The sequence below is a fragment of the Barbus barbus genome (assembly GCF_936440315.1).
Source record: "Barbus barbus genome assembly, chromosome: 10".
NCBI lineage: Eukaryota > Metazoa > Chordata > Actinopteri > Cypriniformes > Cyprinidae > Barbus > Barbus barbus.
The window spans coordinates 13,610,700-13,626,007 of record NC_136738.1 but is presented as its reverse complement, the minus strand read 5'-3'; the positions used below and the strand labels follow the sequence as shown (position 1 = coordinate 13,626,007).

The following is a 15,308-nucleotide window of genomic DNA, read 5'->3' as shown; positions in this document are numbered from 1 at the left end:
TACAATTCTTCCTCTCCTATAGTAGAGAATGAGTGGAATTGTTCTTCAGGGGATCTATAGTGCATCTGATGCGATACTGTAGCTGACAGCTGCATGGTTGCAATTTTATCTCTGATAGAATCGATCTTGGAAGTAAAATAGTTCATAAAGTCATTACTGCTGTGCTCTTGGGAAATGCCAACACCTGTTGATGCTTTATTTTTCATTAATTTAGTGACTGTATTGAATAAATACCGGGTTATGTTTGTTTTCTTCTAGAAGAGACAAAAAGTAATCAGATCTAGCTTTTCTGTAGGATAGGGTATTTTCCCGCCAGGCTATACAAAATACCTCTAGTTTTGTTTTCCTCCATCTGCGCTCCATTTTCAGGGCTGCTCTCTGGCTCCCAGTAAACATTGGACTATGGTGGCTGGTGTCTCTATTTTCACGTTCCGTACAATAGAATCACCAATTACTAAAGCACTTTCATCAGGTTTCTCAGTGGGTGCCTCAATGAGTGGGGAGAACCTGTTTGATGTTCTGATCGGAACGGAAGAGCGGTGTTTTGACCCGCGACTAGGCCGCCATACAGTCACCCAGCTGCCCTGCTGCACGGGCTCACCCGGAACCGAACAATGTACAGGACTCCCTGAGCTAGTCGCATCCAAAGCAGTATCTACTGCCCTCACATTCTTACTATCCTCAACTAAAGTTTGGATGTGTGTCTCTAATTCTGAAACCTTCTCTGTCAGCCTAACTATTTCACTGCATTTATCACATGTGAATCCCTCATCGCCAACAGAGAGAGATAAACTATGCATGTGACATGAAGTGCAAACAACAATAGCAGGAGAAGAAGTCATTACTCACCGTGACTGATGAATGATACCAACTTAACTTACCACTTACCACTGTTGTTTGATGAACTCGTGAAAAACGGAGCGAGAAAAAAGAAAACAATAATAGGCGCGAATAGAAATGCGAATGGAACCGGTTTGAAAAAGCGAACAATCAAATTAGTTAGATTAGTTTGATAGATAATACCAGAAATATGGTAGAATTAAGTTATATATTATCACTTTAAACAACAGAGAGTGAAAGTAACGTAAAAATTAAATAAGAAAGCGGAGCTACAAACGCAAACCTCTCAGTAGCACAACAGACAGGGACAGACTGAAGCAATCGATCCTTGTCTATGTAGCTTTGGGCATGTGTCAGCTCCTTCTGATGATGGGTGCAGTGCTCATCGCTTAATGTCAGCTGGGCTGTGAATGTGTAGCTTAGGTAACTGATGGCCTTGTTTAGCTCCCCGTGGTGGTGATTCTGGGTTGGGTCGTGTGTCAGGAGTCTCTTTCAAATCGACTATTCGACTATTTCGACTATTACTCAGAATATTAAAAGTTCAATGGTCTTGTGAGTGAGACTATATGTAATGCCTCTTAGCCAGGTGTTCACATCTCCTCCTTGGGCAATGGGGTTTGCAGTCTGTGACATGCTGGCAGACTGGAAAGTGAGGACTGACACAGAACTGTATGGTGTTATAGGCCCATATGTGGTGAAACAGCTAAGTGTCATTTCAGTGATTACAAACCCAAAGTGGAGTGTGTTGTAGTGGGGCCTTGTGGTTCCAATTTGCTGTTAGGAATTGACAGCAACCTGACATGCTCTGACATATTCCGCCACATCTTGCTGTATGCCAGCCCCGTATGCCACTTGTTTTAGTGTCTCTTAAGTGTCTCTGGTACTGTGGTGTCCAGCACATGGTGCGTTGTGGGCATACATTAACCTGACCCCTCTTTGTCACTGTGGCACCACAAGCTTTGGCGTAGTGTGGTCATCGGGGACATATTAAAGAATGTTGCTCCGGACACAAAGCATGTGTTTGACGTCATGCAGCAGTTAGAGGGCTGGAGCAGCAGCCAGTTGAGCCGATGTGATAGAGTGGTTGGAGGGGTCAGGGAGGTGGCCAAGAATAAGTGTCATTGATCAGTCAGAGGTTTTTTTTAGACAATGCCATCCATGGATAGTCATTAGGTTAGCACCAGGGCTGTGGGTACCATGGAAGTAAAAGTTGGTCTCCTGTTGGTTATAGCTGCCATGTCATGGATGGGTGGGTGGGTCTTGCTTGAGACCATAGCTCACCACGCAATACACTTGTGATGTTGTTGCATGCCTGAGATGGGTGTTGGTGTTTGACTGGCTTCTTGTTCATTGTGGCAAACTCAGCTTCTTCCTAGCCAAGGAGGTGTGAGGCTGAGCTTGGCATAATTTGAATCTGTGTAAATGAGGAGTTCTCTGATGCAGTTCTTGTGAGCCGATGCGATTTAAAGGGTGACCAGGATGGCTGTCACTTGTATTGTGATGACTGGGAGTCCAGCTTGAAGTGTTGTTGTGGGAGAGGTTTGCTGTTAACCCACAAAACACCCACTCTGGGCACACCATGCCTCAACATTGCATCCTTAAAAGGCCCTTGACCATGTGGCTTTGGGTGCGTAGGTCCTCTGTACGGCTGCTTTTGCTGTTGAGGGCCGTTACAGGTCGGCGGCACATCTTTGTGATCACTTTCCATGTTCCATTGAACTGGAGAATCGCTGGGTGGTTCATGAAGTGCAGAGCCGGGCTCTTTTGTCATCTGAGTAGTTAGTGCTCCTTTGAGAGCAGTGTTCTGCTGAAGTGGGCAACCCCCTTTAGTTCTGGCCATTTGTTGGTGTAGACCAGGACTAAGGCAGTAGTTGGTGAATCCAGCTGTCAGTTGAAACTCCTTGGAATGAGAGTAAATCAGGCATGGTGTAGAATGCAGATGCCATTTGAGTTTGATAATGTAATGTGGTCTTGAGTGAGTCCACATAGTTGACATTAGCTCTGCATCATTGCCTCTTGTGAAGGGCAGCTTAGGCACTAGCAGTTGTCGGCAGGTGCAGGATGTCTCTTAGAAAAGGGGGTGTGGCTCAGAGTGGGGCCAGGTTCCCTCCCTTCCTTTGGTGTGTGGTTGAAGGTTTGGCCACGCTGTCTGTGTGTCACACTGTCGCTGTCCATTCCCCTTTTGTGTATGCTAGTACTGCAGTCTCATATTTTTACCAGAGTAAACTTCAGGTGTGGTCTGACTGGAAGTTCTTGCACTTTACAGGGCTTCCCCAGGGGGTTGCAAGGTCTGCAAGAACCAAGGAGTAGCAGGTTGAGCATTGGTTATTTTACTTCAAGTTAAGACGCAGGTGGCTTTGGCAGTCACTATGGTTGACAACAGGACCTCATAGGAAACTTGTGCACTTGCTTGCGAAGGCCGGTGTGGTGTGTGCTCGGTGAGTGCCTTGAAGAGTATGAGGCTTCAGGCCATGTCCTCATGGCTGGCTGTGAGATTTTCCCGTGACCTCGGTGACCTGTCTGGGTGGCCTGTCTGGCTGGAGTGGCAGGGGTTCTCGCACTTCAGCCTGGGGTTTCGGCTGTCTCAATTTCAGCAAAGGGTCAATGTGACCCAGCAGCTCTTTATCACTGAGAAGGTGGTATGCATGTATTGCTGCATGTTCAGTGCACACCTTTGGGCCTTAAGAGTTCAGTTCTGTTTCTGAGCATCAGCTTGGGGTCTGCCAAAGAGTTGAAAGTGACATAAAAGTTGGATTTACTCCAGTGTCACCAGAGCTCTAAGTCTCACCTTGTTTTCCAACATGCTGTTTCCTGATTTCCCTTCTTTTCAATTGGGTTCCTCAGGAGTCCTAGTACCGGGATTGTGTGGTGACCGGTATGACCTGGATGTGCAGCCATCAGCTGAAGTGGCTGGGTGATGCCATTACTTGGCGATGTGGCTGGTTAGCAGAGATCTAGGTGAGTGTTCAGCTGGTGGGCATCTTGGGCGGTCATCCATTTCAGTTCTCACACTTATAAGGAGTCTGTACTGTCCATTGTTTTCTCCTTTACGGGGGCTTCCTCTGAATGAGCTCCTTTAGAATACTCAAGATCTCTACTGTCTCAGGTGTAGCCACACTGTTCAGCTCTGAGAAGAGCTGGGACGTGTCAAGAGGTTTCTGCTGGTGAGATTTCAGGTTTGTTGCTCAGTGCTCTGTCTGGTGCTTGGGACCGGCACCATCACGGCTATACTGTTCATGCTGGTTGGGAACTGTGTTGACTTTCTGATGAAGCATCTATCACCGTGATGTGCCTTTCAAGATGTAAGGACAGGAGGAGTCTGGGTCGTGGGCTGGTCTGACCTTGAGACTGAATTCTCGCGACCAGCTGAGATGTCAGGCCTGATCTTTGTGACCTGGCAGTGCACTTCAGATGAGTTGGCTGGCTGGAAATGTGAACGTTCCCGCACTTGAGGCCAATTCTATGAATGCTTAAAGTCCATTGGGCTCAAAATATGGCAGGTCCATGTTGGTGAAAAGAGAGCCTGTGTCCATTTGGGTTATGTACACAAGGTGTACAGTCTCATGGAGCTGATGGTCAGGCACAGGGGAGTTGGCCGTGTTTGTGTATTTTGGCCTGTCGTGGGTGATCAGCTGTCTGCTGATGTGCTGTTTGGGTGACATGACCATCTGGTGTTAGGATGGATGTCTCTGTGGTGAGAGACCGTTTGCCAAGATCTGGGCATTTCTCTTAGTAGGAGGGCTTTCTGGTGGGTTGTTGGTTTCTCATGCCACTCATAGTTAAAAGGAGTCTGATAGTCTGATATATCCTGTTTGCCCTGCTGGGGAGGCCACTCTCAGGATCAGTTTCTTTTATGTCCTCAGGATCTCTGTTGCTGGTCCATGTGCTCTCCAGAGTCAGTTCTGGGTACTGTGCAGAGATAGGCAGAATTTTAACAGTCTCTATGGAGGCAGCGTTGTGTTCTCTGTAGGCAATATGGGCTGCGTTCCGCAAATGTCAGGTGGTCATTGTGCAGGGGAAGGCCATGGCACTTGGGTGGACTTCCTCCCTTGTGGCCTGTTCTGTTGTCTGCCGTAGACTCAGAGAGCACTGCCTAGGGAGGTGTTCCGGGGTTGTACTGCCTAGGGAGGTGATGAGAGAGATAGCTGGACAGACCAAGCACACTAAAGCAGAGAGGCTCTCTAGTCCTCTTCAAGTTTCATATTGAGTGAATGGCTATATCTTAGGTGTTGTTAGGCTTGGTGGTGAGCTGAGGTCACCCGGGTGAACCTCAATGGTTGGGCCATCTCCCTTGACTCTCTCAAGCACACAACTGCAGGGGCTCCTGATCACTCGTACCCATGGCACCTGGTGGCAAGCACTCAAACAACAAATGACTTGGCACAATGTTGCGTCACTCAAGTGAGGGAGGGCCAACAACTAGCTGGCACAGCCAAAATTGGGTTTCGCCTGTGGGTCCCAAGTTACACTGACCCCATTTTTGGGCCTCAAGCTATGGATGAGTTCGCTCCTCTCAAGAGGGTGGACCACCGTGTAACTTCACAGGGTAATTAACCAAAATTGCTATTATGTGTCAGTCAGTATGGGCGATACAACACTTGAGATACCCCATTGCTGATGTCGTGCTGCGTGTTGCCTCCCGGAGTACAGGGCCAGAGGTTCATAATTTACACAGCACATTCACTTCACAGACAATGGTAAAGCATTACACCATTAAATCGACCACCAATTGCATCACATCAATGGATTAATATGAATGCAATGATATGCAACAATAAACAGATGATGTACCAAAAACTGTAGTGTGGTATTTTTTTTCTTCTTCTCATCACACAGCTAAAACTGAAGCTGCTATCCTGAAGAGATTTGATCTGTTCTGGAGAGACTTACGCAGTTTAAAACAAAACCCGAAAGTGGGGATTTCTTCGCCCAATATTAAGTAGATTTAATCTAAAACTATATGCGCTGCCGATCTGAGAGGTACTAGTCAGATATGGGGCTTATGCTGTTCAAAACTGAAAGTGGGGATTTTTCGCCCAAGATCAGATGACCTTAATATAAAACTATTAATACGCGCTGCCGATCTGGGGTTTCTTCGCCAGATAAAGGGGACTTATGCTGTTTAAGACTGAAAGTGGGGATTTTTCGCCCAAGATCAGATGACCTTAATATAAAACTATCAATACGCGCTGCCGATCTGGGTTTTCTTTGCCAGATATGGGACTTGTGCGATTGTTGCAACAATTACTTGATCAAGATTTTGACTCCCAGTTATCATTAATCCGATACTGACCTGCAGTATTCTAAGATTAATTTTGCTCCGTGATCGAGCGAGGGGGCGTGCATTAGTTAGCTACGCTAATGATTAAACCCACGGGAGTAATAGTCTAGTTGTATGGCATTGGAACAATGGCATCAATCTAGCTATACATAATAAGTCCTTAATTTTAAGATAAGCAAGGAACCTCGCTTGCTATCTTCTTCGCGCTAAAAGAGATTTTCTTCGCTCAGTTTAGGGCGGATAAAATAGCATTAAGACACGCTATAATAGGGTTGGTTGTTTTATAGGGTCAAATTTATAAACTGCAGTTAACTTAAGTAATTAACAGTGACTGGTTTCTCACTGAGAAACTCGAGAACTGTTAAGGTACGGAAAGTGGGCGTGTAGCCTACACATTCAGTCACAAAAAGACGCAGTTGAATAGTTTGAATAAACACACATAAGAAACACATCATTGTTAATGAGTCTGCTCACAGAACCAGGTTTAAAACGTTGCCCGCGCGTTCTCCACCAAAACTGTAGCAAATTAGCTCAAAGTGAGATGAACATAATTAATCATAATGGGTTGTTATCAATTAATCTTCAGGAATTAACTGTAGCATTAATAGTACAATAAAATGATTTGAATTCATCCGCAGTACGGACAGTTTTAATCGTCTATTGACTCAATTGAAAATAATTTCTCTGGCCATTAAAAATTAATTTCCTCACTAATACATCACTCATAGAGCATGTAGCAAAACCGGAACATTGAAGTGACCTTCTGTGAGCTGCAGACACAGACAACCAAATGTGAATACATACGGATGTTTATTAAACTACACTACAGGGGAACATGTAACATTGAACTAAACACAAACATGCACACATTAAACATAGATGCCAATGGAAGGAAGGCATGGAGAGAGAAAGAGAGAGCGAGAGAGCGCACTCGCGCGCAAGAGAGAGAGCATAATGGCAGGAATTGCACATCAGCTAAACACAACCTGTTAGAACCATGAAAAAAATACATTACCTTAATCAAAAGGGGTCAAAGCCTAGAAACGCATCTAAATAGTTAACAAGTGATTACTTGCACTGGTTTGTTGATGCTGAGTAAAGTGTCCTGGTGCATGTATAATGCGTAGATTCTTGATGAAGTCCTTTTAGGAGTGAAAGCTTTGTCATTCCAGCCACGGGTTGATTGGTCCAAAGTTAAATCGCCAAAGTTACTGAACTCAAAACTGCCAGAAGCTCTGACTCCCCCTGAAAGGGGAGTCGCGAGGTTTACACGGTGATATGTGTCTCCAGGGCACCGAAGGTAAAGAGAAGAATTCGCCTTTTGGGTGTGGGAGAAGTTTTATCTGGTTTCCCTGTAACACCCATTTTGGTCAGTTTGACCAATAACAAGGCACATAGTTTCAGCGGGAAAGTGTTTCTTTGTCTCACTTGACACCTCATTTGCATGTTTTATGACTGTTCTGCTCAATCGGTGTAATTCTTCCCACAGTACCGTAATAATAGTATGATGCATTTCACGAGGTCACAGTCTACATTATTGTTTGAGAAATAAAGAGCAGATCATTTTGATATCAAGAAAGAGACATCTAAAAATATTAAACAAGAGATACATTCATACACCTGAATATGAGTGTTTAGAGCTTACTAATACAAATTTAGAGCTTACTAATTAGCATCTTTTTGACAGTGTGGGGACAACCACTGGCAATTTAGCACCCATATAAAGGTAGAATGTGGGGCCAGGCTGTGAATTATATGCAAATGTCAAAAGGCTAAAAAGGTCTCTTAAGACATGAAGTCCCAATGACCATCAAGGATCATAAGCAGATGCTACACAAAGAACACATAAACTGCGTGTATCCCCACCCGTAACGTAGCGCGGGCAGGGAGGAACACACATTCTGTCTGCTCTCGACCTTATATGTTTGTCTTTCGCCTTTGAAATAGCTTATGTTTTACTGGGACAAACAACAATAAATAAGACTGACACACACAGAGTGCTTCGCTGAATGACAGAAGCTGCCGCTGTATTCACCGCACGTGCTTTTAAGTTCTCTGGTTTCTACGTCACCCCATCTGTGACGTTTCGCAAACATTGGTCTGATTACACATGTGATTCAGAGCGTGGTCATGCTGAAGGCATTCCCAAAGTGTCCGATACATAATATCCAAGAGGTTCTCAATTGGATTCAAGTCTGGGGAACGTGAGGGCCAGTCAATGGCATCAATGCCATTGTCATCTAAAATCTGCACACTCTAGCCACTGAGGCCAGTTACTATCATGCACCAGGAGGAACCCAGGACCCACTGCATCAGTGTAAGGTCTGACAGTGGTTCTGAGGATTTCATCGTGGTACCTAATAGCAGTAAGGGAACCATTGGCTAACATGTGGAGGTCTGTGCAATCCTCCACAGATATTCCTCCCCATACCATTCCTGACCCACTGCCAAACCAGTCATGCTAAATGATGCTGCATGCAACATAATGTTCCCCACAGCATCTCCAGACTCTTTCACGTCTGTCACATGTGCTCAGTGTGAACCTCTCATCAGTGAAGAGAACATGACACCAATGGCAGACCTACCAATTCTGGTGTTCTCTGGCAAATGCCAATCGAGATGCATGGTGTTGTCTATTATTTTAGAACTGAAAAACTATGCAGGAATATGTATAATGACAAAAATAATTTGTATAATTCTGCAATCCATTTGGTGGTTATTTTTCCTCAAACAGGGGAGTGGGGGGACTATAAATAGTTTCAGAAAAAATATTGCAGGAATCTCATTTTTCATGGTATCTTCTTCAAATTTCAAATATAAACTATGAGACATGTGGCTTTCAATCCATTACTTTTCTGGATTTCTCCAAGACTTATTTCATGTATTTGTATATGAAATAAAAAAACATTCAGTGTGGAAAAACATTTTTCAGGGCATGTCAGTGTTTATAACTTTTTATCTTTTTGAGCATTATCAACTCTGGATGATGGATAGTAAAGCCTAGAGTGTCTTCTTTCCAAAGATACCTAATTTGTTTGTGTAGCACACTTTGTCAGCAACTGTTACCGTTTTAATTTAGGTAGGTTATTTTCACCTGTGAGGCCCCAAATGGGGGGCGAAGGTTAACAGGTTAATACTTTTAACATACATTTGGATCTATCTTTACGTTGGTCTCTCCTCCGGTTTAGGGGTGCAGGTGTGGTTTGACTGGGACCATTAGCTTTCTGAGTTTTGACAGCGCAGAGTGAGGATGTATGTGCCAGATCAGTGCAAGATTCTCCGTTCTTTTTATTTTGTTTAACTTTTCTAACTTGTGACAAACTGTAACTCGTTTTAAAATTGTAATGATAGACTACAACATAGATTTGGACTACTGGTGTATGCTGTTGTTTTACGATGGCTTCTGATACTTTGTTTGTTTTAGATCATGGTAAGATCATCGACTATTTTTATTTGATTTAACTTTGTATCAGTAACAAATTCTACCTTTTTAAAATTGTAATGTTAGACTACAAGATTTTGACAAGTATCTTATGCTGTTGTTTTAACAAACATGTCTGATGCAGTTTGTTTTTGATAAGCGAACATGCTCAGCTCTTTTTCTTTTTTAACTTTGTCAAACTATACCTTTCCTAAAATTATTTTAACAACACTTTAAATGCTTGTCTTGACTTGCTTTACTGTTTTCTGGAAAAAAAATCAGTCATTACATTGCTCATATTATAGTGAATAGTGAAGTGACATACGGCCAATATGGTGACCCATACTCGGAATTCGTGCTCTGCATTTAACCCATCCAACGTGCACACACACAGCAGTGAACACACACACACACACCGTGAACACACACCCGGAGCAGTGGGCAGCCATTTATGCTGCGGCGCCCAGGGAACAGTTGGGGGTTCGGTGCCTTGCTCAAGGGCATCTCAGTCATGGTATTGAGGGTGGAGAGAGCGCTGTACATTCACTCCCCCCACCTATAATCCCTGGATTACGAGTCCTACTCTCTAACCATTAGGCCACGACTTCCCCCATTACATTACATGTATGTTAGATGTTTTTTTTTCTTGAAATGCGTGTGAAAAAACTTTAATAAAAACTTCCCTTGATCCCGTTTAACACCGTTTAACACCGTTTCACATTTTAAAGTTTAAAGCACATAGTTTTTGAACAGTTTCAAAGGCCTCACACAAAAAACACATTCCCAAACAGTCATAAATTCCTTTTGATTGCTAAGGTGTATAAACAGATGTCCAGTTAGATGGGGGGGGATGCAGCTTTGGCCTGGTTTTCTTGCCTCTGGCAGGTTCAGCACTACATGCCTTGTTTCTTTTAATGCATCACTAGACGGTATACACACATCTATCTTAAAACAAGCAAGGGAAGAGGAGAGAGGAGGAAGGGGAGGGAGGAGAAGAGGGGAAAAAAAAATGCATGCATTTATATCAGACACACACAGGGTAAGTGGGACTTGAGCATGGGGGCATGGGCTTTGCACTGGGCTGGCTCCACACTGCACGTCACACTTTTTTTAATGCATCATACACTTAACAATACATATACAGGTCCTTCTCAAAAAATTAGCATATTGTGATAAAGTTCATTATTTTCTGTAATGTACTGATAAACATTAGACTTTCATATATTTTAGATTCATTACAACACAACTGAAGTAGTTCAAGCCTTTTATTGTTTTAATATTGATGATTTTGGCATACAGCTCATGAAAACCCAAAATTCCTATCTCAAAAAATGTGCATATCATGAAAAGGTTCTCTAAACGAGCTATTAACCTAATCATCTGATTCAACTAATTAACTCTAAACACCTGCAAAAGATTCCTGAGGCTTTTAAAAACTCCCAGCCTGGTTCATTACTCAAAACCGCAATCATGGGTAAGACTGCCGACCTGACTGCTGTCCAGAAGGCCATCATTGACACCCTCAAGCAAGAGGGTAAGACACAGAAAGACATTTCTGAACGAATAGGCTGTTCCCAGAGTGCTGTATCAAGGCACCTCAGTGGGAAGGAAAAAGTGTGGCAGAAAACGCAGCACAACGAGAAGAGGTGACCGGACCCTGAGGAAGATTGTGGAGAAGGACCGATTCCAGACCTTGGGGGACCTGCGGAAGCAGTGGACTGAGTCTGGAGTAGAAACATCCAGAGCCACCGTGTACAGGCGTGTGCAGGAAATGGGCTACAGGTGCCGCATTCCCCAGGTCAAGCCTACAGAGAAGCAGCACTGGACTGTTGCTCAGTGGTCCAAAGTACTTTTTTCGGATGAAAGCAAATTTTGCACGTCATTCGGAAATCAAGGTGCCAGAGTCTGGAGGAAGACTGGGGAGAGGGAAATGCCAAAATGCCTGAAGTCCAGTGTCAAGTACCCACAGTCAGTGATGCTGGTGTTGGTCCACTGTGTTTTATCAAGGGCAGGGTCAATGCAGCTAGCTATCAGGAGATTTTGGAGCACTTCATGCTTCCATCTGCTGAAAAGCTTTATGGAGATGAAGATTTCATTTTTCAGCACGACCTGGCACCTGCTCACAGTGCCAAAACCACTGGTAAATGGTTTACTGACCATGGTATTACTGTGCTCAATTGGCCTGCCAACTCTCCTGACCTGAACCCCATAGAGAATCTGTGGGATATTGTGAAGAGAAAGTTGAGAGACGCAAGACCCAACACTCTGGATGAGCTTAAGGCCGCTATCGAAGCATCCTGGGCCTCCATAACACCTCAGCAGTGCCACAGGCTGATTGCCTCCATGCCACGCCGCATTGAAGCAGTCATTTCTGCAAAAGGATTCCCGACCAAGTATTGAGTGCATAACTGAACATAATTATTTGAAGGTTGACTTTTTTTGTATTAAAAACACTTTTCTTTTATTGGTCGGATGAAATATGCTAATTTTTTGAGATAGGAATTTTGGGTTTTCATGAGCTGTATGCCAAAATCATCAATATTAAAACAATAAAAGGCTTGAACTACTTCAGTTGTGTTGTAATGAATCTAAAATATATGAAAGTCTAATGTTTATCAGTACATTACAGAAAATAATGAACTTTATCACAATATGCTAATTTTTTGAGAAGGACCTGTACAGTCCATATGTAAGGTAAACATGGCATGTGAGTGGCGGCCGGGGGTGAGACTTTGGTCCTTGTGTCCTGCTGCTCCTCTCCTAGATGGCTCGTCCTGGGCCTAAACTATGCCTTGCCCACGGAGGGCCCAGAGGCAGCCTTACAATATCTTACTATTTTTAGCTTTATTATTATTATTATTATTATTATTTTCTCTCTATTATTATTATTATTATTATTATTATTATTATTTTGTTATTAATACTATGATTACTACCATTATTATTATTATTATTATTATTACTATTTTTTGTTTCTAATCCTCCAACTTTCCCCACATTTATTTATTTTTTTTAGTTAATTACTATCCTCTAATTTTTGTTATTAATGTTACTATTATTATTATTACTGTTATCATTACTGTTGTACTTTCTTTTTTTTTGATTAATTAATTACATTTTTTATTATTTTGTTTAGTTATACTTCCAAACCCAACACCCAGTCACACACATGCACACACACACTCATACTCACACAAACCATGTTGGCTGTCATGTATGTTTTGTTGACCCTGGTTACTCTGTATCTGATTTGTCACCTGTAAATAGCATGTTTGTTTGCATAATAAAAAAAAAATAAAAAAAGATGGGTGGGGGCGGACTTGAACAGGTGTCCAAACAGGTGTCCAGTTATGGTGGGAGGGAGGGGTGGTAGGAGTGGATTTTTTATGACAGTCATCAATCAATTTTTTTCACACATAGTACACTACCATCTCTCTCTCATCTGAAATGTTTTGAAATCTGAAATCTATATTTTTCCCTCTCTTCATCTCTACTCAGCTCACAGTTGTGGTAAAGTACTTTTCCCAGTTTGGCTTCTTTCCATGGACTACATCAGCATATCGTGGGATTAATGCGGAGCGTGCATTTGCAGTACCCAACATAGTCGGAACTGAGAAGAAAGATGGCTACGTACTGCTAGACCTCATCCAGTTAATTGCTTTGTTCTTCCATCGCTCTATTCTTAAGGTACTACCAATGCTTCACCCTCCCAGAAATCTGCATAAGATATTTAACTGTCATTGGAAACTGTCATTATATAAGATATTTAACAGACTTTTTTCTTTCCACACAAATTAATACTTCATTCAGCAGGAATGCATTAAATTGATAAAAATAATAATAATAATAATTAATTTGTATTTATATATTTTAAAAATCGCATCTATAACAGTCTAGTGGCATATTAAAAGTAACAATGCCAATATATAATATAACATTTTGGATTATAGATTTGTTTTTAACTCTATAACCAAGCTTAATTAGCTTGAGCTGTTACACATACATAAGTTTAGCCCATGCGTGTGCTAAAGTTTAATAGCTGTTTTGGTAACACTTTATTTTGATAGTCCACTTTAGACATTGCACTAACAGTAAGTAATTTTAAGAGATGGGAAGTAACGAAGTACAAATAGATTTTTTTTCTGGTATCTTTACTTCACTATTTATTTTTCTGACTACTTTTTACTTTTACTCCCTACATTTTTACACAAATATCTGTACTTTCTACTTCTTAGACTTTCAAACCATGCTCGTTACTTTAGTTTTGGTGGATCACCATTCGATAACAAATCTATAATAGCCTACATCATAGTCTTGACTGGGAACGCGATGCAAATTATATAAATTAAAACAGATTGAATCTGACAAAAGTTTTACTGTACTAAACCATGGTTAATTTTAGTAAGAGAAAAATATGACTCATGATAATGCAATAACGTGCAGTATTAGGATTTTTCTTTAAATATATTGTCATGATGTAATTATTATTGTACTAATTTTGTTATGTAGGCAATTTAGAATGTATAGTTTTGTTAAATCTATAGTATTTAAGTCATAACAACACATGGTCATAATTTGATACTTTAAATTGAACTAAAATAAAGTCATGTTATTGCAAACAGAATACAATGAGGTGGTTGTTTTGCAACAAGGTGGAGACAGTTCTGTTCATAACAGTAGATGGCTGATGGGAAAAGTGACAGGTACAAGAAAATTAGTGAAAAAAGTAAACACATACAAAGTGAGATATAGAGAGATATAATGGAAAATGAAAAGACTGAAAAGGAAAATGGAAGTGAAGGTGCAGTTCAATAGAGAACCTTTAATTATTTTGCATGGCCCCAGCCTAAGGTTTCAAACCTTTTTTTTTTTTTATGTGATGGCCATACAAAAATAGGGTTATCTGTGGTTTCAGGATTTGTTGTGGGTGTATGGGATGGCCTGGATGAGTATGAGATTTCCTTGCCTGAAATTTTGTCCCAGTCCTGCCCTGTTCTACATGGTGGTTGTTCAGTCATGATACATTCATTAGCTAGCAATATTAAATGTAATATGAAATATTAAATGCAAGTTATTTTGTATTAATGTGTCAATATGATGTGAGGTCCAGTTACCAGCATGACACTAAAACAGATTGTAGTAATGGGTACTTTTTACTTAAGTACATGTCAGAGCCCATACTTCTTTACTTTAACTTGAGTAAACAAGTGGTCAGTACTTCTGCTTTTACCAGAGTATTTTTAAACACGAGTATCTATACTTCTACTTGAGTAAAGGATGTGTACTTTTGCCATCTCTGGTAATTTTGCCACTACATGTCAACTAGCAGTCATTAGAGCATTAGTAGACTGTCTGCTTAATATCTTCTAACAGTTTATTTTGATGGGTCTACAACATACAACATAATGACTAATAGAAACTTTGCAGGTACGTATATGTAAACTTATTCTACTAACCGTAACCTAACTGTCAGGGAAAACACGGATTCAATTGCAGGTTCAACTCAAATATTTATTAAAGTCTCAGAACACAAAACTCAGCCAGGACAGGAGGCCAGGGGCCGTAAATCAGGGCAAAGAATGGAGACAGGAAGAGGGAATCAGTCCAATCAAGCCTCCATTCACTCCACGAGGCAGAGAGGGCAAGGCGTAGAGAGAACAGCACACAGAGTCCCAGCGTCTGTGCTGGCACAACGTCCGAGTGGAGAGTTCCCCGTTGAGCGCGCAGAGAGGTGCAGGAGTGGAGAAGCTACCAAACACAGCTCTG

General features: G+C 41.9%; 1 protein-coding gene across 1 annotated transcript in view; it reads left to right on the top strand.

Moving 5' to 3' along the window:
- The window catches only part of LOC306875608 (piezo-type mechanosensitive ion channel component 2), a gene marked incomplete at both ends in the record, with an annotated part of 550,584 nt that overhangs the window by 395,151 nt on the left and 140,125 nt on the right, over positions 1 to 15,308 (top strand). The window contains 1 exon segment of the mRNA XM_079426295.1: positions 13,041 to 13,229. Coding sequence (XP_079282421.1) covers positions 13,041 to 13,229 — 189 coding nt within the window.